Here is a 24774-nt window from a genome sequence, read left to right as displayed (position 1 = left end):
GGCATCTGACAAATGTTTACTAACTATCACAGGTCCCTGGGAACGGTGAAATAATGCTTTCAGACGAGACTAGTGGATTCTCTATCAGAATCCTTGACAACTTTAGGAAAAAGAAGAAATACAGTTTCATATTTATATAAAAATGAGTAAGTATTTAAAGACACTGCACTCCCCGCCGCAGGAGAGCAATTCACATTCACGGGGATTATCTTCCCACTCTCTGACAAGTCCATCTCCCCCAGTTTCCCCACATCTCCCGTTTTTCACATACACAGTCCTTATTTTCAGCTGCCACCGACACAAGGCAGCATAGGACTATTGCCCCTAATTAGCTAAGTTCAGACAGAATGACCGTGTAGGACTGAACATGTACCCATAATCAATTACTAGTACCTGCAAACAGGTATTGGCAAGAGGGCTAATACTGCAGAGTCAGTGGAAATTTCCATGGCAGGATAACCCCTTCTTGCTGAAGAAGAGATCATGTAAGGTGCCAAGGTAGGGAGGTGGGCAATGACCTAGGAGAGAAAACTTTCGCCCAAGTTGGAGCACTGTTCCCATGGAGTGCGGTGGGGAGGACAGGAATGGAGAGGGATGAGTGGGAGCAGGGAAAGTTGTGTACTCACGATGGAATGATAAATATAAGCTACACTATAGAAAAAAATTCCTTCCTCCTAAGATATGTTTTCTCTCCTTTACCTTTACAGTTTAGAAAACTTTCAAGAAAGCAGTTAAGGATTTAAAAAAAAAAATAAATAACAAAGACCAACTGAATTCTAGGAAATAAAAAGCCCAAACATTAGTTTTGTTTGTTTGTTGTTTTTTGTTTGCTTTTCTGAACTCAAGCTGAAACTTACATTAAAATTCAAAAGATGTTTTTGTATTTTTAAATTTCTCCCTATTTGTCATTTACCTCCCTTGCCATTTATAAGCGAAGATAGTACATAGATAGTCAATGTGTTTGTTTCCTTCAAATATATGTTTTCATAAAAAAACAGAAGAGAAAACCACACTGAGCACTTTGTAGAGGCATAACACATGCCCCAAACCACAAATAGAATCCATAAAACTATAGGCTTCAAAGCAAATGCTACAGTCATTTTCTATACATATAAGCAAATGGGTTCAATTGATTTCAACGCCTGCATGTTTTTTCAATCTTTTAAAATGAAATGACACAAAACTAGCACCTTGCTTGTTGTTCTAAAATTTCCTCAACTCCACAGGTATTATCATTCCCCGAGCTGGCTGCCGGGAGAGGGAAGTAGGAGAACATGTTCAAATGCCTGGCTGCAGTTTGCAGGGAGGCTCTTACCAGCCGAGCGGTGGGGTGATCTGTCCAACTCCACCCGGAGACAGCGGGTAAAAGGTAGGGATCTCAGGAGCAGGAGGGTGTCTGGACATGCCTATTAAAGAGAATGGAGAGGTAGAGTGTTCAGATTTGTAGGACATTTGACTCTTACGGCAATGGAAAGGCAACAGAATGCTTTTTGCCATTACTTCTTAGCAGAAGTCAACAGGTTTTAAAATAGTACATCTTGTCTGGCTGGCTTGGCTCAGGGGTTGAACGTCGACCTATGAACCAGATCGTAGATTCCTGGTCAGGGGCACATGCCTAGGTTGTGGGCTCCATCCCCAATGGGGGACATACAAGAAGCAGCTTGTGATGATTCTCTATCATCATTGACTAGAGGCCCGATGCATGAAATTCATGCACGGGTAAAATCCCGAGGCCAGGTCAGCCATCAGGGCCGATCTGAGCCTTCTGGCTGCTGACTGGGGCCTTCCTTCCCTGGCTGCCAGCTCCTGGCTGGGGCCTTTCTATGTTCAGCGCCACCCCCAGGTGGTCAGCGCACGTCATAGTGAGTGAACTCCTGGTCTCCCGGTTGAACTCCCAAGGGGACACTTTGCATATTAGTCTTTTATTTATATATTAATAGAAGATGTTTCTATCTCTCTCTATCCCTCTCTTTTCCTCTCTGAAATCAATAAAAATATATTTTTTAAAAACTAAGTTCATCTTGAGGGATTACTGAAATAGTAAATATACTGCTAATAAAAGCCATCAAAATAAGACTTTTAAATTATTTAGTTGGCCCACATTATTTTACTGTGGTTAAGAAAATGGTAGACAATTATTTTTGTGTAGAATGGAAAATGACAGGCCTTCCTAAGTAGACGGCCTGCCTGGTGCTCAAGGATTAGGTAAATTGCCAATTTCATATTTTTATTGGCTCCCTTATGGACAGACAGATTTGGGAAATGGGATACCTCAGAGAATCAAACATTAATTAGGAATCATCTGCAGCCCCATAATGGTCACACTTGATATGATTCACTTGGTCTCTGCCACTTCAGCTCCAACTAAGCTCTTCATCAAGTTGAGTCCTCTGGGCTCCAAGGTCAACCTGCTCGGGATTAGTTGTGTCCCATAGAAAATGAGAGTGCCACCAAATTGTTTCTTGAGCTCGGACTCCCTAGAGCTCATATTGGCCTATCACTGTAAAAAGCGCCTACAGATTATACCTAATCCTAGTCCCAAATGACATCTCTTTGTTTATATCTTACCTTGGGTACAGAAAAGAAGGGGTAAGATGCATTCACAAAAATGCAAAATATTTTAAACTTAGATTCAATGTATTTGGGGGGAAATGAGTGATTCTGAATAGAAAAAGACCACAACTTCTTTCTTATACAGCTAGTCTGACTGTATAAAGTCATTTCCATATAAAACCCACATTCCCAGGTTGAAGACTTAGAGGATGCACTCAGTGGGTGTAAATATATTGATTGGCCAGTATGTGGAGCTAGGTGAGCATATGGAGATGCCGTTAACATGTTCTACATTTTTACTGTTTAAATTGATTATGAATTTCATTTGAATTTTAAAAGATGCTGAAGGCCTTAAACATATAGGAATAACTTAAGAAGTGTTGCTTTCATAGTTGATATTAATTTGACTTTGAAGTTAGGACAAACTATTTCTCAATTCTTACAGAAAGTGGGTGGGATGTAGAAAGGTCCTTAATCTCCCCCTCAATAGAGCTTACATGCTTTTACATGATCATCTCATGTGTAGCTGCTTTTGAGAGAATGTTCTTCAAATCTCTCTCTCTCTCTCTCTCTCTCTCTCTCTCTCTCTCTCTCTCTCTCTCTCTCTCTCTTTTGGCTAGAGGTACTGCCTCTTCTGGTCGCAGTAGAAACCCCCCTCCTCCAATTTTATAATCTGGATTTTCTTCTTTGGTTTGGTGAGTTTGAGCAGCTGGGGTGATCCTAAGGCGTATCAGAATCATGGGAACCTCTCCACTGGCCTCCACCCTCCCCTGAGATTCACAGATCTCCCCATTCCTCAGGGTCTGCAGGGGGACTGCTCAGTTTTGAAAAGAAAAACCAGACCAATCAAGGACTTTGGGAACTCTGTGAAAATATGCACTTGAAATTCAGGGTTAGAGAGACTACCGAATTATCTACTTTAATTAATAGTTAAAATCCTTGGTTAGAGAGTTGAACTGACTGTTTGGGCACACACAAAATAATGGCTTGTCCTGGGCTCCTCTGACCGGGACACAGAGAAGTAACTGGCTTGCAATCACATGCCTCTCAGCAGACAAGTTTGAAAACTCTGCTGCCACGCTAGTCCATGTTCTGAGTGTGTGGAGAACACATCAGCGATTCTGCGTAGGTGCGGTTCAGCAGAGCAATATACAAACTAGCTGGACTTCGTTTTACTGCTCTGAAGGAGGAAGGAGAATACTAACATTTACTTAGCACCTGCTATATGCCACTTCCTAAGCTAGTCTTTTGACTGTTTCTATTAAAATTCTACTCAGATTTCAAATACCCCTCTCCCATGGAATATTCTCTAACTTTTACAGCTCTGAAAAATCTCTTTCTTCTTTGAATTCACAAGGTTTTATTTGTACTTTTAACGTGGTACTCAAGATGTTCTTCATTTTCTTTTATAGTTAGTTTGTGCAAATGATTTCCTGCCTGGGTTTAAACAGAGCTTGGGAAAAGAGAAACCATGTTTTGCCAATCAATGTATCAAACCAGGGTTTGTCTCCACAGGAGGCTCTCAATAAATACTTTTGAGTGACTGAACAAATGAACAAGTGAAAAAAAGTGTTTAAACAGACCGATTCCCCATGCTGGGTCAAGATTATCAACCATTTTGCAGGTACAGAAGTACATGGTGGGCCTTAGGTCACTACATGAGCAGAAGATGGATCTCTGTTTTCTAAGCAGGTTATTGTTGTCTTAAGAACCTGCTCCCAAAGATTCCTAGAAGTGTGTGACCCTCTACCAACTGCTGACTTCATATCTTGATTTAACTGCTATTTACTGGACACCTACTGTGTGCTGCAGGCTATACACAGCATGGCCTTAAACATTTGCAAGCTTTTACAAGTAACTTGGAGTTAGACTATATGGACATATTAATTTTGCCACTCAACTACATATCTTTGAGGAAGTGATTCATTATTCTGTAAAATCAGAATAAAAATAGAACAGGGGTTGTTGTGAAGAATAAATACATTAATAGGTGTAATACAGAAAACACCTGGCACACAGTATAAGTGATATGTTTTTGTTGTTATTTAATAGGAAATCCATGAATAGAAAGATATAAGTAGGTATAAATAAACCCAGCATTTCCTAAACGCTCTTTCTTTTTAATATTTTTACCAGAAATGAGTAGAACAAAATGATTGTTATTATCTTCCTTTCCTGTTTCTACACCTGCACACAACTCCACACACCAACACACTGACAGGAAGGTAAAAACTAACGTGCTTCCTAGTGGGAAACCAACCTAAGTTATTTTCTTATGAATGAGATGGGTTCTGCTGACGAACAGGTTAATTTATTGGATGATTATATCTAGTGTCAGAATATGCACATGACATCCTTTTGGTTTTCAGTTGTTGTTGCACTTTTATTTTTATTTAATAAAGCTAACCAGCTTCCCGGGGACTTTGAAACCAGTGACTCTGGCCTAACTAATGTTCTAACTAATTGAGCTACATGATAAAGCCAAAAGGCAGACTGAAGGAGAGAAAAGAAGGAAAAGCAAGAAACCTAGTGAGAATGTACTCTCAAATGAATAATATAATTTGAAATCATGTAAATCCATTCTTTTCAAACCAAAGTTTACATATCCCCTGAGATACATGAAGTCCAGGACAAAAAGTAATAAAAATAAAAAAAAAGAGGGTCTTTACGTTAAAAGCAAAACAAAGAGTAGAATGTGAAAATAATGCAACTTTTCAAAGAAACTGCAAGCAGACAACTTCTGGGCCTTCTCTAGTTCTGGAGTTTGTTAAAAAGAGAAAAGTTTGTGAAGCAAAGGTATAATTATAATTAGTAAGGCAAAACAAGATAGGGTAGCAGTAAGTGATGGGAACAGAAGATAAAATATAATAGAAATGTAATTGATACCCGTTTATAAACTTGTCTTTTTTAAAAATGGAACTGTCGCCGAAACCAGTTTGGCTCAGTGGATAGAGTGTCAGCCTGTGGACTGAAAGGTCACAGGTTTGATTCCGGTCAATAGCATATATATTGGTTGCGGGCACAACCCCAGTAGGGGGTGTGCTGGAGGCAGCTGGTCGATGGTTCTCTCTCATCGATGTTTTTAGCTCTTTATCCTTCTCCCTTGCTCTCTGTAAAAACTCAATAAAATATATTTTTTTTAAAAACTGAACTGTCTAGAATTCTTAAAGAGAAAATCTACAAAACTGATATATATATTATTCCTTTAAATAAGCTCATTTTGAAGTGCTTAGAACAGAGGCCAGGACATAGGAAGCACCATGTAACTGTTAACTAAATAAATAGTTAAACACTTAATAAAAACCCACTGTTGGGTTCTTTCTGTTAACAGCTTGTTTGAGTTCTTACAACTGCCTTTACCTGTCACCTACACCTTTGTGGTTCTCGGGCGTGTGTCTCTGGCTCAGGCCCTGCCTTGGGACCAGGATATCTAAACTGCCTACCTCATGTCGCCCTTTAGATTATTCCAATCCCAGGTCATACTTCTCATCTTCCCTCTGAAACTTGGCCTTCTTCCTAAAATGCCTTCTTCCATAAATCCATAGACCTGTCCTTGATGTTTCTTAATTTTTGGAGGTCCCTGGTACCAGGAAATAGAGAAAGGACCGAAAATGATCAAAACTGAGGCATACCTGGTCACCTCTGCATGGGTGATTCTTACCTTCTTTAAGTAGAGGTATGGGCTCCACTCAAGTCAAAGTCCAGTAGTAACTAAGTCCTCAAATAAGCTGCCTATTTTAACCAGGGAAGGAAGTGAAGGTGCTGCGTGTGTAACCTGGAAGTACTCACAGTGGTGAAAAACGACAACACAACTCCCAGCCCCTGAACTCCACTCTTTTTCACAAACTTAACGTCGTTTCCACTACAGGACAAAGAGAGGGCTGGACAAAGGGGTGAGGTGCTGAAGATGGTAAAAATGTCACCTGTCTATTCTCTGCCTTCACTTGGTTTTACAGAATATTTATTTCTCTTTCTTCAGTTACAGTTGATGTTCAATATTATATTACTTTCAGGTATGTGGGATGTATTTGGAACCCCTAAAGATTCTGTTGAAGTGCAAGTGTGGACGTACATGGAAAGAGCACAGGCCGCCCAGGAACAAATTTAACCTCAGAGTTGGCTCTCAGTCCGAGAGACCCGCAGGTGGGGAGACCCAGAGCTCTGTGTCCACAGCCAAGCACCCCACCCCACTGGAATTCCCATTTCTCAGACCTCTGTGCTGTGTGCTTTTCTGTAAGCGATACAGAAGGGGAACTTGGCAATAATGTAGAGAAGCAAGTAAGATTCATGTTATGGTTTTGTACTTTTATTATCCGTGTCTAAGTTGGTGCTGTAAATAATAAAAAAGAGGATAAAACCTAACAGGTATATGACTGAAACTAAAAGAAACCACTAACGGCTCAAAAAGGTAATATTTGAAAGTAAAAATTTCCTACTTTGTCCCTTTTCTAACTTTTCTTTAAAAAATGTATTTTATTGATTTCAGAGAAGAGAGAGAGAGAGAGAGAGAGAGAGAGATCAGTGATGAGAGAAAGTCATTGATAGGCTGCCTTCTGAACGTCCTCTACGTGGGATCGAGCCCACAACCAGGGCATGTGCCCTTGACCAGAATCAAACTCAGGACCCTTCGGTCCGCAGGCCTAAGCTCTGTCCACTGAGCCAAACTGGTTAGGGCTCTAACTTTTCTTTTAACACTACCATCAACTCCTACCGTGTTTCCCCGAAAATAAGACATCCTCCAAAAATAAGACCTAGCGCGTGGAAAGATAAGACATCCCCTGAAAATAAGACCTAGCGCAACTTTGGGAGAAAAAATTAATATAAGACACTGTCTTATTTTGGGGGAAACAGGGTGGTACTGCTGAAATAATGAGTAACTGTAGGAGGACTTAAAGACTGGATTTTTAGTAAATTTGTATAACATATTGGTCTATATTGTGGAGTCTAGACTTTCAGAGCTGTCACTTTGAAAATAACCCTTCTAGGTTCTTCATGTTTTTGTCCTGAAAAATAAAAGCAGCAACAACAAATTCTTTTGGGTTTTTTAAAACGGCTATAAAAAATTATTCTTGTCTCCTAACAATCCATTTAAATTTTTTTTATTTCTTTATTGATTAAAGTATTACATATGTGTCCTTATTCTCCCATTACCCGCCCCCACCTCCCATTCATGCCCCTACACCCCTGTTGTCTGTTGTCCACTGGTTAGGCTTATATGCATGCATACAAGTCCTTTGGTTGATCTCTCCCCCTTACCCCCACCCTCCCCTACCTTCCCTGAGGTTTGATGTTCTGATTGACATTTCTCTGTCTCTGGATCTAATTTTGTTCACCAGTTTATGTTGTTCATTATATTCCACAAATGAGTGAGATCATGTAATATTTATCTTTCTCTGCCTGCTTATTTCACTCAACATAATGCTCTCCATCTCTAACAATCCATTTTGATCCACCCGGTGACAGGGAGCAAAGGCCCCGGTGAGGTCCCCAGGCTGGCGTGGCACGGCTCCTCCCTGACTGCAGCAGCCCTGGACGGGCAGGGCTCTCACCTTGTTTGGAGTTGACATCTGACGGGATGTGTGACGGGTGTGATCCTGGAGAAAAGTGCTCGTCGCTGTAAGTGATGAGGGGGGTGAGAGGATGAACCGCATGGGATGGCTGCACCACGGGCACTTTATTCGACTGCAAAGTAACCACAAGGTCAACAGTTAACCATGGATGCCTGGCTCCTGTCTCCTCTCCCAGAGAAAAAGCCACACAATAGCAGTAACTGGGCACCAGCATAGCCGGAGAGTCCTCGCCAGACCTGGAGAGCGGAAATCAGCTGCTGTACCCATTTAGACCTCCAGAATCTGTCCGTGCTAAATACTACTTATGTCTTACTAGCCCAGTGGTCGGCAAACTGGCTCTTGAGCCACATGCAGCTCTTTGGCACCTTGAGTGTGGCTCCTCCACAAAATACCACGGCCTGGGCGAGTCTATTTTGAAGAAGTGGCGTTAGAAGTTTAAAAAATTTGGCTCTCCAAAGAAATTTCAGTCGTTGTACTATTGATATTTGGTTCTGTTGACTAATGAGTTTGCTGACCACTAGGAGGTTATCAGTTATTTAACCAACTCCCCTATGGAGATGTAGGTTGAGTGCTATTATTCCATATGACATGAATCCTATACATATTTGTTTCCATGATCTCTTCAGAGTGATTTCAACAAAGAGTTATTGGAGCAAAGGATATGAATGCTTTATAAGCTCTTTATTCATTACATATGTCTAGCAATAAAAAAGCACTCAATAAAAAATTATTCAATGAACAAATAAATACTGCCAATTTGAAGGGCAACATTTCAAACAACCTAATTAATAAATATAAATTTGCTGTAATGATATTCCATTGATTTATATAATTTATGATTCTATAAGTGTACATCTCTAAGAATCATGTTATACCACTTTAATGTGTTATAGCTTTGTCAATGAAACTTGACCACCCATTGTGTTTTAGGCCTACTCAGTTCATCTTCATGATCTCTAGTTTCTAAGAAGTCTTAATTAATAAAATGAATTTCCATTCTTGTGTTTAAATGCATAATGTGAAATATAGCTTGTAAAAATCACTTTAAATTGTTAACAACTTATATATTCTATCTTGTATTTGTTTAAAAATAAATTTATTTAAATTGGAAGCCCAAAGCTACATAACATTTTTTTTAAGGTACAGGTTATTTATTTGGACTTCATCAGTTTGAAATCTGGGATCTTTTTGTTTGCTTATAGTTGAATAAACTCCTTGCCCCCTCAAGAAAGTACACTAAGTAAATCAGTAATATAAGCAAGACCCAGGCAGTTTAACCTAATTAAGATAGATTTTTCAGAAACTTTATACCTCCTCCCCCCAAAAGACAATAAACTTGACATAACTATATACATACAAAATGTTTCTGATTTTAAACACATAGACTAATTAAACCAGTCTCACAAAGATCTCTATTTGCAAACATTAAACTTGTGATTTAGGAGGGATAAGATACAATGAATATTAACTATTAATTCACTACTTCAGACATGCCTTCACCATCAATAGTTTGAAATCATGAGATTTTTACTGTACTAGTCTAAAATGCACCTGAAATCCATTTCTCCAAAAGCAAATGTCTGTATTTAAAAATTGGGGGAAGTGCTTGAAAACTGCCCTGCACAGTATAAACTGCCTAGAATGCGGTCTATATCCGGCTGGTTTCGGGCCCTGAAACACCCGTGTGTGTGCTGGTAGCACTAGGATATGCATCATTTCGCATTTGATGTTTTTTACAAATTAGGTATAAAAAGTAAGTGGCTCCAGCAAGAAGGTCTACCCTCAGGAAAATTAGGAGCAATTATCCTAGTAACACTAAATTCTCTTTACAGCCAGTAATAGTAATTTTCTATACCCTGTCATTATAACCTCCACCCAAAAGAAACTGATGAAGGGAAAAAACGCAAGGCGGGGGGGGGGGGATCACCCTTTTTCAGACCATGATATGATTTTCCCTGTTTTATAATTATCAGCTCCTCTCTAATGGCAGCACTTGCATCGCCAGTATAGCCCTTGGCATTTATTAAATAGAACGCCATTATCAAAGCCACATGCCTTTTCTCTACATACCTCAGCACAGACATCTATGCATATAAATGTGTAAAAGGTTAAAAAAAATGTTCCAGTGCTTTTCAAGTGTTAATGATGCAGTCTGCCAAATACAACGATGAGCTTCTTACATACAAGGAGTTCAGAATCTAGAGGAGGAAGGGGGTGATGGGAGGGTGGGTGCGGAGATGGGGGGATATTGTTATAAACCCCTTTTCAAATGGAAACAAAAATCTCAACACCCAAATGCTAAAACGAATATGTTTCAACGATACTTTAGGATAAGAGCTTTGATTTTCATTTCGAAAGTCTCATAAGTATAGTTGCCAAACAATCCAGGAAGATATTTTCTTAAGGTAGTTGAAAAGAAATAAGCATTGCAGAAATCTCCTGAAAACACTTATGCATTTTGCATGCCTTTCTTATTTCCATAGCACCATCTTCAGGAACTCGCATTAGCAGGCAGCCTCTCCTTAACGTCTGACCTATCCCTCCAGTCATATAGCTCAGAATTCAGTGCCATGAATTTTTGCTAAATTATGCTATCCTTGCTCTCCTCTTAATTTTACGGTTTTCAACACAGATTTGCTTTCCTGTGGGAAAGAGATAAGAAGCCAGGGATTTTAATTTAAGCTTTGGCCTTGTCTTATATTTTGCACGATGGATAGCGTACTAGGAGTGTGTTATAACCAACAAGGCTTATGTCCATTTTGGTGGCCAAATCAATATGAAAGCAATATGAAATCATCATAGTAAGAGTGAGCACAATTCTCAAGTTTTATATTTGGCTCCTGCCAACCACCTCCACCGGGCACCTGAGCAGGATCAAAGGACACTACACATCACCAGCATGATCGAGTGTCCTCGGCCCTAAACAGTGAGCTTCCCCTGAGAGCACGAGGGACTGTCCTTTGACACTATGTGCACGCACAAGGCAAGAACCCAGGCACAGCTGCTCTGAGTAAGTTTTAAAGACAATATAACCGTTCTTAATTCTAGCCTCAGATCTCCAAATCACCATGTGGTGCATCTTGGGTGGGGCAAAGGGAAAGGAGGAGGAATAACCAAGTGACTGCCTGGTCTTTACAGACAGCTTGATGTAATTGCATTATAATGTGCGGTTGCGCAGTGCATGTGGGCCTATGTGTGTATTTAAGCACCTGCAATGTGCCAGGAGCAATGAGGGCGCTGATGGCCAGCACAGATGAGGCTGCTGTTCTTGAGCAGCCTCCTTTCTAGGAGCCTGGAGACAACGGACAAATACGTAAACAAGACGAGTAAAATCTCAGAGGGTGACATCGAATACTAAGATGAAAAGAATGCTGGGGATAAGAGAGTATAGTAATTGTATGCCTTTGTATTATGTTAACACTGTAAGAAACCAACAGTTTTAAACCAAATAGTCTAAGATTCTATTTTCTAAAACAGGAAATGGAGGTCACCAGGGAATGGGTGAGCAAGCCAGGACTGCTTTCAGCACTTAGGACAACCCAGGGCTGCTCACTGCACCACTCCAGGAGCTCAGGGTCACTGGGGATACCATGAGTCTGGAAACCCTAGGACCTCGAGGCAGTGGGGGCCATCCTTTTAGCTCCTACTCTGCGCACCTCGAATCTCATTCCATAGACACCCCTGGCCCCCGGCTCCCACACATCTCCCCACGGGGAAGGGCGGGAGGACACACGGCTTTCTTTTCCACTCACAGGTACAATCAGGTGAGTCTTAGCTTCCTGTGGAGAAGCACCAGGAGCTCCCAACGTTTGTCCTGTTTCCTTTCCCAGGTGACAGCAGGCAGTTGCCCCACCTTCATGAGATCGCCAGGAGCCTGGGTCATCCCCCGAATGCCGAGGCCGCTCAGAGGCGGAAGCACTCAGGCCTAAGCTCACATGGCAGTAAGCGGCTCCGTCAGGCCACACCCCCTGCTATTTTGATTCCATCTAGACTTCACATTCTTTTATCTCAAGCAGGGGATGGGTTGGGTATGCAAAGGAAAAGAAAAAGATGGAGAGAGTGGGTGGGTCCTGAGAGGAAGGGGGCACAGAACACCAAAGGCGGACTCCAGAAGATAGCTCTCCCACTCATTCAGCAGGAAGCTCACAATCCCTTCCCAAACTCAAAAAACCACCACCAGGCTATCCTACCCACAAAGCACATCATTATCATAGCAACTAACACCATACCTTGGAGATAGGTACACTGAGGCATAGAAAGAAGGTCAGCAACTTTCCCAAGGGCCACATTCACTGCCAGTCCGGCACGCACCCTCCCGGGAGAGCCAAGGTCATAAAACCTCGGGCTCTGCACCGACCATCTGGGCCATACCTAACAGGACGCATGTCCATGACGACCCCATGGTCTCTGTCCCAGGCGCAGGAATCGCCTCGGGCTAAGAGGCGCCTCAGCGGAAGCGGTGAGGCCTGCAGAGACGCCACCGCCACCCTCTCTCCACGGCTGGGAAGCCTTCCCGGAAGCTGTGTGGTGGCCACCCAGGCTGCTCCCGGCAGGCATCGGCCTCTTTGGCATCACGGCCAAAACACCCACACGAAGCACATGCCATTTGGGGATCCGGAGAGTCACCCTCAGCAGCATTCCCAGAAGCGACCACTCCCCCGCTGGCATGAAAGCTCTCAGCCTCTGGGTATGTGGTTCTTTCTGGAAAGGACTAAAAGGTGGTTCAGCTCCCTCCTGGCCAAGGCGTGGGCCTGCTGGTAAGTGGAGTAATTGGGGAGAAACCTGCGGGTCTGCTGGATAGAACCCATTTTGCACGTCTCCAGGTTTCAACCAAACCCACAGCACAAAGAGGATCTAACTGTGCATAAGGCCCCGAGTACCATTTCAACTGGCTGTGCATTTCACCCAGAGTCCTCCCGGCAATCACTGAATCCAGGGGCATTTTAACACTCCACCAACCTGCTGAAATGAGGAATTTCATCTGGTTGTTATGGTGGTATTCAAGGCTTTATTACATTCCTAGAAAGTCTGGTACTGGTACAGTAGAAGCCCTGAAATTTCACCTCATGCCTTCCCTCCTCCTATGAGAATCCGGGCTTCCTAAGCCTTCCCCCAAAGAGGAGCAGATCTGATTTACCGCGAAAGGATGTGATGATCCTTGCACCAACTAGACCTCAAAAGTAACGTTTAGTGCTGGCAGCCTTTCCTAAGACCTACCAAAGCTAGACACCTGATTGGGAGCTGAGGCGGCTTCTGAATCGAAGATCAGTGCTGTTTGAGATGCAATAGCTCTTTTCAGATAGCGGTGGGGCACTGGGCTCAGAAGACTTCCGGAGCAGGAACTGGTGAAGTTGCAAGGTTCACAAGGGACAAATATTCCTGGAGGCAAAGGTGTCCCATCACCGGACACCCGGGATGCTCTCCTAAGAGGGGAGGAACATGTCGCAGGGAAAGGGAGGAATGTGGGTGGATACACAATAAGTGCCCGTCCTAATGGCCGTGACGTTGCACCCTCTGGCGTTTGTCTACCTAAGTGGGCAGTGTCGCTGTATTTATAGGTGAGAAGGCCGAGTCCTTTTGGACACACAGCTCAGAAATAACTAGTTGACAGAGGACTTGTGCTGGCATGGTTTGGTACCGAGGCCCTGCTCGTCCTGCCCCACACTGCTCCCTACACAGCTCCCCTCTTCCCCTCCGTTCCAAACACCCTGCCAGCCAGTGTGGCCTGCCTTGGGCTCCGCTGCCAGAAAGCGTCTGGACAGAACAACTGACCACTTGGGGAAGACTGAGGTCACTAGCAGGACTAACTACAGACAGACTGCTGGGAGAGCTGCTAAGAATGGGTGTGGCCCACCCACAGTTTTCCCAGTTCTCTACAAGCGATGATCTCCATATAGTATCTCATTTAATCCCGAAATCCCCCATCAGCTAGGTGTTAAGATTTCTGTTTTATAGAGAAGAAAACCAAGGTTCTGAGACATAGATAATTTATACAAGATCACCCAGGATATTAAGTAGCATAGACAGGATTTGACTCCTCAAGTCAGTGATGCTGAAATCCATAGCTTGTACTCCATCAGGTAGTCCAACATCCAAGTGGGAGAGAGAGTAATAAAATCATTTAATATTTAAGTACATGGACACTGGAGGTACAGTTCAAATCCCAAACATTTAAATGCCTCGTTTTTAGGTAATTCACTGAATTTTCAGAATTTCAGTTTCCTCCTGCGTAAAATGGGTGGCCTAATACTTCACAGGATTAAACTGAAGATTAATGAGCAATGCAAATAAAACCTCTTACTCAGGTCCCAGCACATAATATTGCTCAATAAGTTCTTGTGGAATGAATAAAGGAAAGAGAAAAGAAAAATAGAGCCCCTAAATAAATTGCTCTGTTCCCCAAAATTCAGATCATTCATCTCTAAAACAAAGTAAATTTTAGAATTAGAAATATGCTTTCTTTCAGGTGAATTCCCCACCAAACTCCTCCTTCCTTATTCTGCCAACGTATGTTTAGTCTACAGTGTCTGTGATCTCAAAACTTTCCTCTCATCAATGCTTGAAGCAATCCCTCCCACCCTTCGAGATTTATCACAAGTGGCACACTTGAAATCTTAAAACACACACATCTTTCCGGGTTAGAACTTGCTATGGACTCATATGTACATATGTTTTCTATGTACTTGCTTTACTTCTTCTGTTAGATCATAATTTAATCGATAATACAATCTATGTTTATTCGTTTAAAAAATACCTCTTTCAGCAACAATTCTCAAATGTTTTTTTGTTCTCAGAACACCTTAATACTCTTAAAAATCTTAGAGGATCCCAATGAGCTTTTGTTTGTGTTGGTTTATTTATAAATACTTATCACATTCAAATGATAAATACCAAGTCCCCACTCATCCTGCCCCGCACTGCTCCCTTCACAACATAAAAATAAAAAATTTAAAGGTATTTATTAAATTATTTAAAAAGTATAAGCCCGTTACGTTAACATTAAAATATTTATATGAAAAATGACCATTTTGAAACAAAAGCATTAAAGAAGAAGAGTGGCATTTAGATTTACAGTTTTCACAAATCTTTTTAGCATCTGGTTTAATGGAGACAACAGGGTTCTTGTGTCTGCTTTCATGTGAATTCAAGTCTCTGCTTTGATGTTATTTTGGTTGAAGAATATGAAAAAAAGTCTGACCTCACACAGATATGTTGTTGGAAAGGAAAGAATTATTTTAATAGTTTTTTCAGTGCTGTGTAGAGTAAAAACCATATCAATATATTTTTCCTACTCTTACATTACCACTCATTGATCTGTCTTGCACTATGAATTTACCCATGTATCATTTGTAACATTATGCATTAGTTATCTGTAAATATTGGCTCAGTGAATTGACATATTTCATTATACATTATAGAAATTGCGTCTAAATTTATATCATCGCTGATCTAATCAGAAAAGATTTAAGAAGCTATCAAGCAGTGGACACAAATTTCTAAAATTGTAATTTTTTCTTGAAAGCTCAAATTTTAGCACTAGCATCAAATGCTGCCAATTGCTGTTTTCATTGAAAAGAGAGTCTCTGCTCATTTGTGAGAAAATATCTGCCAAGTAACAAACTATGAAACCATAGTTTGTCAGTTATGAATCCAAAGGTCAAGATTCAATAATACTAATAATTTTTACTGCTTCATCAAGGGTATTCTGAAGTGACAATGGCACATTCTTTTTCCTGGAGGGTGTTGTGGTGCAGAATTCAGTGACTACCAGTACCATTTGGGGCCAAGGCACCAGCACGTTTACCCATCATTGCTTTGCACCATCACTGCAAATGTCAATACAGTGAAAGAGCAAGTAACGGTTACTGTTACCATTAGACTAGTTCTGACCTTGTGGACCCCCTACTTCAGGGGTCCACAGACCATACTCTTAACTGATGCCCATAATAAAGTAATAGGTCGTAAACTGTTGTTGATTGCAGATGATTCAATCTAATAAAGTGAAAAGTAACATTTCAGTTATGTTGAATTTAGAGAGAAATTGATTTGTGGGTTACAAAAATGAAATGTTTTGTGATGTACTAAGCTAGTATCTCCCCCATACACCTTATTTCCTGGTATTCTAAATGTACAAGTCAAGAGAAATCGGAAAAGCAAAGAAAAATACGTACCACATACTTTTAAATGATATTTAAAATTTCTGAAACTCCTTTAATTTAACTCACTGTGAACCCTGGACTTGGGTTCTTTAATTAGAGTTTGATTCTTGCATACAGTAGCCAGGAATATGGATCTGCAACCTTCAGTGCTCACTCCTCCTGTCCACTCACCATCTGCCCTGTACCACAGCCCCTTGGACACAACTCTATGCACTGAGCACACTGAGCTGTCACTATCTGCTTGTGCCTCTGTTTTCTCCCATCAGACAGGGGCCATGCCTTGGTAACTACCCCCAAGCATCTAGGGCAGGGCAGAGCAAAATGAGATATTTAATATCTATTGCTTAGGACTAGTTGCCCAAACGAGACTTTCAAAACTAGGAAGTCAACTTTTTTTTAAGAAAGAATTCATACCCTTAACAGAAAAACTGGGATTGGTTCTTGTATTTTCTTTTTTAAAAATATATATTTTATTGATTTTTTATAGAGAGGAAGGGAGAGGGCTAGAGAGTCAGAAACTTCAATGAGAGAGAATCATCCACCAGCCACCTCCTGCACACCCCCTACTGGGGATGTGCCCGCAACCAATGTACATGCCCTTGACCGGAATCGAACCTGGGACCTTTCAGTCCGCAGACCAACGCTCTATCCACTGAGCCAAACTGGTTTCGGCGGTTCTTATATTTTCTATTGCTGCATAAATACATCACAGTTTACTATCTCACAGATCCCCTGAGCAGGATTCCAGCACCAGTTGGTGTGACCGGGTCCTCTGTTTCAAGGTATCTATCGCAAGGTACCCAGGCAAGCTGGGTTCCTGCCGGAGGCTCTGCGGGCTCACTCTGGTTGTTAGCAGAATATGTGAGGAACACACTCTTGATTCTGTAGCCCCTGTTGATTTGTGCCCATTTCCTTGCTGGTTATGAGGTGGGGCCACTCATACTCCCTGACAAGAAGCCACCTCCATCTCACAGCAGCGATGGTGCTGGTTTTGAATCCTTCCTGTTCAGAATCTCTGACTTCCTCTTCTATGGCCAGGAGAAGCCTCTCTGCTGTTTAAGGGCTCACCCCATAATCTCCCTTTGCAAAAGTCAACAGTGACTCGGGGAGAGGGCAGCTACGAACAGCTCCTGCAAGGCCTTCCACCGGCGGTTAGGACAAAGATAACCCACTTACCTTTCCTGTATTTTCCCCCCCTCTCCCTTACAAAAGATAAACCAACTTATCTCTGGCAGATAAAAATGAAGTGGCACTGCGGACATTAGTATTTGGTGTTATAGTTATTCTGATTATACCATGAAGTTCTGAAGTGAAGTTTTGTGCTTTCTTTCTCCCTTTTATCCAGGGGCTACCAAGTCAAGAGTGTGCTTCTCACATATCAGAGCTGACAGGAGTTACTTGCAGTTTGGAGGGGAAGGGAAGAGTCAGGATTAGCACATTCCCCTCCCCCACTTCAAGGACTAAGTATGCAGGCATGCAGGGAAAGTTCCGAGTTAACTGCAGGTCAGGGCTGAAGAAATTGAAAGGGCAGTCTGCAAACAGAGTTAAAGGATCCAGGCCCATTTATTTTGAGGAAAAATTTCAACATGTTAGATTATGGCCAATCATTTGCCTTTTAAGAAAATTTTTAGAAAAATCATTATTTTATATTTAAGTGCAACTCATCTATTACAAGGTTATGCCTAACTTTAAGTTTTAACTTAATTATCTGATCCATGAAGGTAACTAAAGAGTCACATAATTGTCTTAATATTCATTCATCTTTATTAATGCACTAAATGCTGTAGGAAGTAAATATGGTAAAAGGGAAATAAATCAAAGAAAGGGAATTAATTGAAAAGAGTGGAAGTACAGGTCACAATAGTTAAAATCTGGAACCTGGCCCGGCCAGTGCGGCTCAGTGGTTGAGTGTGGACCTGTAAACCAAGAGGTCATGGTTTGATTCCTGGTCGGGGCACATGCCCAAGTTGTGGGCTCCATCCCTAGTGGGGGTGTGCAGGAGGCAGCTGATCAAGGATTCTCTCTCATCACTGTGATGTTTCTATTTTTCTCTCCCTCTCCCTTTCTTTCTTAAAAAAAAAAAAAAATCAATAAAAATATATTCAAAAACAAAAAACCTGGAACCTGGATACTTGAGTGAGAAAGATGAGATAATTCCCTGAATACTTACTATATTCTAAGAACAAATGATGCTTTCATATTTGTGATCAAATTTATTCCCCCGTTTTCAAATAAGAAAACAAATTAAGACTTAGAAAGGTTAAGTGTTGTCCCAGGCCATACAGGCTAGCCTATAAATGGTTGAACTTGGGTCAAATACAGATCTGTTTTATCCCAAAGAGATGAACTTTTCACTGTGAACTGCTGCAAAGAATGGCTACAAAGGGGAATAACTCAATCCGGGAGCCAAAAGGAACCCCCCTCTCTCACTCTCCTTACCCCCCCCCCCCCCTCCCCCACTTTCCAGTAACTGGAGTCTATAAATAGAGGAAGTGGGGTTAAGGTGGAAGCTGAGAGAAGATCAGAGTAAAAGGGAGAATGACTTATAATTTCATAACAATACTCCATCCTATTATCTCATTGATCTCACAACACTTTTACCGACCACCCCTAGTCCTTCGGGTGCTGCAATTTCTTTTCATGTTAGAGATACTTTTGTCCGTGTTAAGACCGTTTTTTGAAAATTAAAAGAAAGAACTGGAGTCATTCAAGATAAACAAACCAAAGCACAAAACAAGTGCTAGCGGGAAAATATTACAGGTCCAGAAAGTCCAGTAATGGATGGGCCGTAGGTGAAAAGCCGAAGGTGGGTTGGTGGCCAGACTCTAAGGAGGCAGGAAGGCCTAGGAGCCTGCTGGACTCCTGGCTGCAGAAGCACGGGTTCCAGGGGGAGCATGTGTTTGTAAACCTGTAGTGGGAAGGACATGGGGGAGAACAAGATCCCAGTGGTCCCTCACCTTTCCCAGATTACAGGCACTGTGATCTGATCAAAGTTGTGAACAAGTGTTTTTATACACAAACACCACCACACATCGGTGGGTGGGGTGGCGGTTGTGGTTTTCAAAGGACAGAAGAGGAACATTAGATTAAAAACTGCTGCCCTGTTCCAAGAGAGAAGCTTGGCCATCACTGCATAATGTTTCATTATTATTGAGGCCCGGGCGGGCGTTTAGTCCGCTTCTCCAAAGCACTACTTGTGTAGGTCCCTGGGAGAGAAGGTAAACAAGGCAGTGAAGGTGAATGGCACACAGGAGCCAGAGAGCTCGGCGCAGAGGCAGCAGGCCCGGGCCGGGCTGTAGGGTGACAACATGTAACAGGACGGACAGGAGGAGGCCACCCTGGATCTCCAGAACCCGAGAGAGGGAGCTGCTGTGGGGTGAGTGAATTCCACCTCTCCCTGAACCTTGTCAGCCAGCAGGCCTGAGCAGACTGGTGATGTGGGCACACGTTGGTTAAAGAGGCTTTCTCTACCACTGCCCACCTCTGCCCAGTGGCGCGATTTTGAAGGGAAGGGAAGTCTCCCACCACAGCAGCCCCCCTCTGTTACCCAGATCGTCTCAGAGAGCGGGAAGATCTCCTCCCCACGGCACTCAGAATGCCCAGTGGGAAAGGAAGACTGGGAAGCTAGAGGACTCTACCTCTCCAGGGCGGTGAAGCGTGGTGGCTGGAGCCTTCATGGGGGTCAAGGCCAGGGAAATACAACAGCTTCCCAAGTGGCGAGTGTGGAGGAGTCATTTATATGTTCCGGCTTTAAATTCATGGGGCAAAATTCCATAGGGACAAAGACAAGAGACTTAAACCCAACAACTTCCTATTGAAAGGGGACTGGTCACACTTAAAGGAACCATGAAGTGCATCTGCCTCAGTTTAAACAAAATTGATTTTTAAGATTGGGTGTGAAGCATTTACATAACAGTTGAATAAGAAGGATTATGTATTACCAATTTCGTCCCACCAAGACATCTAAGATTTTAATAAGTGCCATATGTGTAAAATATTATTTGCTTAAGACTCTGTTTTTAAAAAGTGAAAAGAGCAATAGTTAAGTCTGTGGGGTCCTTATTTTTCTATAAGACTTCCTGAAGAGTCAGAAATCAAAAGCAAAGAAGCAACAAATTATTTTGGATTCAACTACTAAGACTAAAACTTTAGTTGAGAGCTAAAGTTTATTAAGAAATTCAAATAATGTCTATGAAGGTATAAATAAATACGACATTTACATGTAAGATGAGCATAAAACCTTCTATGGAGCTGCACTGTCCAATATGGTAGCCACTCACTTTCAGGTTTGAAACGTGGCTCGTCCAAATGGAGACGTGCTTTAAGTGTAAAATGTACACCGATTTCAAACATTTAATGTAAGAAAAAGAACATCAGATATTTCAATGATATTTAATATTGATCACGTGTTGAAATAACATCTTGGCACCCTGGCAGGTGTGTTTGAGAGTTGAACCATGGACCCAAAGGTCACCAGTTTGATTCCTGATAAGAGCACATGCCCGGATTGTGGGGAGAATCCCCAGTGGGGGACATGCAGGAGGCAGCCCGATCAAAGTTTCACTCTCACTGATGTTTCTCTCTCTTTCTCCCGCTTCCCTCTTCCTTCCTTTCTCTCTAAAAAGCAATAAAAAACATATTTTTAAAAAAGAAATAACATCTTGGCTATACTGCATTAAATGGAGTTATTATTAAAGTAAATTTTACCTGTTTTTATTTATTTATTTTTTGATGTGGCTACTAAAAATTTAAAATTAACATATTACTTGCACTTGTGACTTGTATTAATTTGTCAGGCAGCTTGGCTTTACAATGGAAAATCTATAGGTAAGATTGCTCCTGTTGCCTGGCCTGTGTGGCTCAGCGGTTGAGTGTCGACCTAGGCATGAAGAGGTCACTGGTTCAATTCCTGGTCAGGGCACATGCCTGGTTGCAGGCTCAATCCCCAGTAAGGGGTGTGCAGGAGGTAGCCGATCAATAATTATCTCTCATCACTGATGTTTCTATCTCTCTCTCTCTCCCACTCCTTTCCTCTCTGAAATCAATAAAAATATATTTTAAAAAATAAGAATGAACTTTTAAAATAAAAAAACCCCAAAGAAGTAATGATTAACTCATTCCTTGATGGGTAACCATAATTTCCATCTCACATCAGAGCTTATTACCTGAAAAATAACTAGAGCTTATCTTGAGTGAAAATGATGCTGCAGACATCACTATTCATAGGATATACTTAGATGAGTCAAAGAAAAAGAACCTTTTGTCCTAGATTTAAAAGCAAAATCCTGAAATGAGTTGAAAATTAAAGCAGAAAATTTAAATGACAAAAAAGATTACAAAAAAATTGTTTTATGTAATTTTGCACTTTTTATTTTTTTTAATCCTCGCCCAGAGAGGATATTTTTCCATTGATTTTTAGAGAGAGTGGAGGGGAGGGGCTAAGGGGAAAAAGAGAGAGAGGAGGGAGAGATAAACATCCATGTGAGAGAGACACATTGATTGGTTGTCTCTCACACATGCCTAAACCAGGATGGGGATCAAACCTGCAACCCAGGTACGTACCTTTGACCAGGAATCGAACCCTCAACCCTTTGTCTGTAGACTGATGCTCTAACCACTTAGAAACACTGGCAAGGATGTAATTTTGCACATTTTGATTCACCTTTTTAAAGTCCCCAAATAAGTCAAACTAGAATTGAAAATATTCCTTTAAAACATTTGTTTTAATGGTATAAAAAGAGGAGGCAAAATGTAAAGACCTTTCAAAAGACTCAATATAAAATAGTTATACAGCCAGTTATAAAAATTATAATAGCACAGATGACAACAGCTATTCTCTGCTAGTAAAAAAGGATACTTCAGTGAACCTAAAATCAAAGATAAATTCCATTTTGTATCATTTATTGTGAATAGAAAATTATTTTCCACAATTTCATTTTGCATCTTTTTAGTGACAATATGCCCATGAAATCAAAGTAGATACTGAATTCCTGATCTATAAGTCTTTCCCCAAAACAATCTAGGTTGCCCTTAATTTCCAGAATTGAGTGGAGCTGGCTTGTACTGGCTCTCAAAGCTGATTGATTACAAACTGTCCAGGAATGCTGAGAGCCTGTTAATATTATGTTGGTAGCTCGAAACAGGCCATGGTGGGATGATTTGCACCATGGAAATGGGCAAATATGAAAAGCCAGTGCTACTTTCCCCCAAACTGGTTATTGAACACACACCAGCACACCACTAGCAAATACCAAATCCCCTGCTAAATCACTAAAAGAAACAAACGTTCTTTCCTTACTTCTCTTTGACAAGCATCAGGAATGAAACTTGAACTTTGTCTGAAACCATTCCAGAGTACGAAATTTCACATGATCTAGGATGACCTGATCTATGCCCAGGGTCCTGCTGACACTGGAGGCATGTGCAGCCATCAGTCACTAATTACTCTGCCTGGTTCCTTGTCTCTAGGCCTGAACACCCTGGGTTGAGTCGCTGGATAGGAGGAGTTCCACTGCACAGCAATGAGAAGAGATGTGTAGAAGATCCATGAGCATACTCTTTCCCCATTTCAAAGTAATAGTTAATGTAGGTTTTGTTTTTAACATACATACATACACACACACACACACACACACACACGCACGCACATGCACGCACATATATATACTGGAGTTTTGTTGCACAAAGAGATTAGTGCAATAGGCTTTCCTTCCCTTGGCTTCCAGCACCGGTTTTCCTCTGGCACCCAGGACCCAGGCCTTCATTCCAGCCAGAGTCTGCCTACTGTGAGTTCACTGCAGACTCAGGCTAGAGTCTTCATAGATCCCCCTAGATCCCAGTAGGTCCCTTAGCCTGCCCCCTTCCAATTTGCATATTCCTCCTGATTGGCTGGTGGGAATAGTGGAGTGATGGTTAATTTGCATGCTTCTCTTTTATTAGTGATTTGTGTGTGTGTATGTGTGTGTGTGTGTGTGTGTATATGTGTGTGTGTGTGTGTGTGTATGTATGTGTGTGTGTGTGTGTATTTGATTCCAGAGAGGAAGGGAGAGGGAGAGAGAGATAGAAACATCAATGATGAGAGAGAATCATTGATTGGCTGCCTCCTGCATGCCCCTTACTGGGGATGAGCCCGCAACCTGGGCATGTACCTGTGACTGGAATCAAACCTGGGATCCTTCAGTCCATAGGCCAATGCTCTATCCACTGAGCCAAACTAGCTAGGGCAAATGTAGCTTTTTTTAAACAACAACAACAAAAAGTGTAAAATGCTTGATCTGGCTGGTGCGCTCAATGAGCATCAGCCTGCAGACCAAAGGGTTGGTTCAATTCCTGGTCAAGGGCATGTACCTGGGTTGCAGGTTTGATCCGTAGCACCAATGGGGGTTCGTGTGCAACCAAACTGTGTGTCTCATATCAATGTTCCTTTCTCTCTCTCTCTCTCTCTCTCTCCCTCTCTCCCTCTCTCCCTCTCTCCCTCTCCCTCTCTCTCTCTTTCCCTTCCTCCCTCTTTTCCACTCTCTCTAAATGTCAATGGAAGAACATCCTTGGGTGAGGATTAAAATATATAAAATAATGTAATTATTATTTTTTAATGTATTTTATTGATTTTTCACAGAGAGGAAGGGAGAGGGATACAGAGTTAGAAACATTGATGAGAGAAACATCGATCAGCTGCCTCCTGCACACCTCCTACTGGAGATGTACCCGCAACCAAGATACATGCCCTTGATCGAAATCAAACCTGGCACCCTTCAGTCCAGGGTGTCTATCACTAATATCCCCACGTATTAAATAAGGGGGAAAAATGCTCAGGAAAAAAACAACATCACACAGTAGTAAAAGAAGCTCTACTCAATCCTGTTTTCTTTCACCAAACCATGATGTTGCCCATTTTCTGCCTATTTTCTGCTTGCCCAGCAGCCAGCAGCCCCTCCGTTCTCTAGAGTGGTCTCAAAAATTGACCTGGGACAGCCACCGAGGCCTCGGAGGCAGGCGTGAGTAACGTCAAGCTGTAAATGTGTAACCAGACAAGAAACCACCACAGGACCTTCCCTTCCTCTTCACACAGATCGCTGCTATCATCACCTTGTGTATGTTTTAGAAATGGTTATGCAATAACATCTTAATAGCATGCTAGAGGACAGTATAATCACTCAATAAATTATTCACAAGTCTGCAATTCCCAAGCTGAGCTGAAGAATTCAAGGTCTAAGAGGAACATAAGCTACATTCTATTTAGAAAATTGCTGTCCATAAAACAAAGAATGATCATCTTGTTTTTCACTTTTCCTTTAATTCCCCCGTTTTCATTAATAACGGTCATTTCTTCAGGGTCTCCACTCTTCCAGCTAATCAGCAATGCTCTGGATATCTTTTCAACCTTGGCCGCTGCCGCTAATTCTTAAAAATAAACTTTACTTTACCAGACTTTAATTGTCTTTTAAAAAATCTGTGGGAAATTCATCCTCTTCACCAACCCTACGTAAGCCCAT

General features: G+C 41.7%; 1 protein-coding gene across 6 annotated transcripts in view; it reads right to left on the bottom strand.

Moving 5' to 3' along the window:
* The window catches only part of LEF1 (lymphoid enhancer binding factor 1), a 117266-nt gene that overhangs the window by 26314 nt on the left and 66178 nt on the right, over window positions 1-24774 (bottom strand). For all 6 annotated transcript variants that reach the window (XM_036409459.2, XM_036409449.2, XM_036409474.2 and 3 more), the window contains exons 4-5: window positions 8103-8235; window positions 1316-1406 (exon numbers count right to left, since the gene is read on the bottom strand). In XM_036409459.2, the coding sequence (XP_036265352.1) occupies window positions 1316-1406; window positions 8103-8235 (224 nt within the window). The remainder of the gene's footprint in view (window positions 1-1315; window positions 1407-8102; window positions 8236-24774) is intronic.

This window comes from Pipistrellus kuhlii, unplaced genomic scaffold (genome assembly GCF_014108245.1).
Source record: "Pipistrellus kuhlii isolate mPipKuh1 unplaced genomic scaffold, mPipKuh1.p scaffold_m20_p_1, whole genome shotgun sequence".
NCBI classification, from domain to species: Eukaryota; Metazoa; Chordata; class Mammalia; order Chiroptera; family Vespertilionidae; genus Pipistrellus; species Pipistrellus kuhlii.
This window is presented reverse-complemented; position numbering and strand designations above follow the sequence as displayed.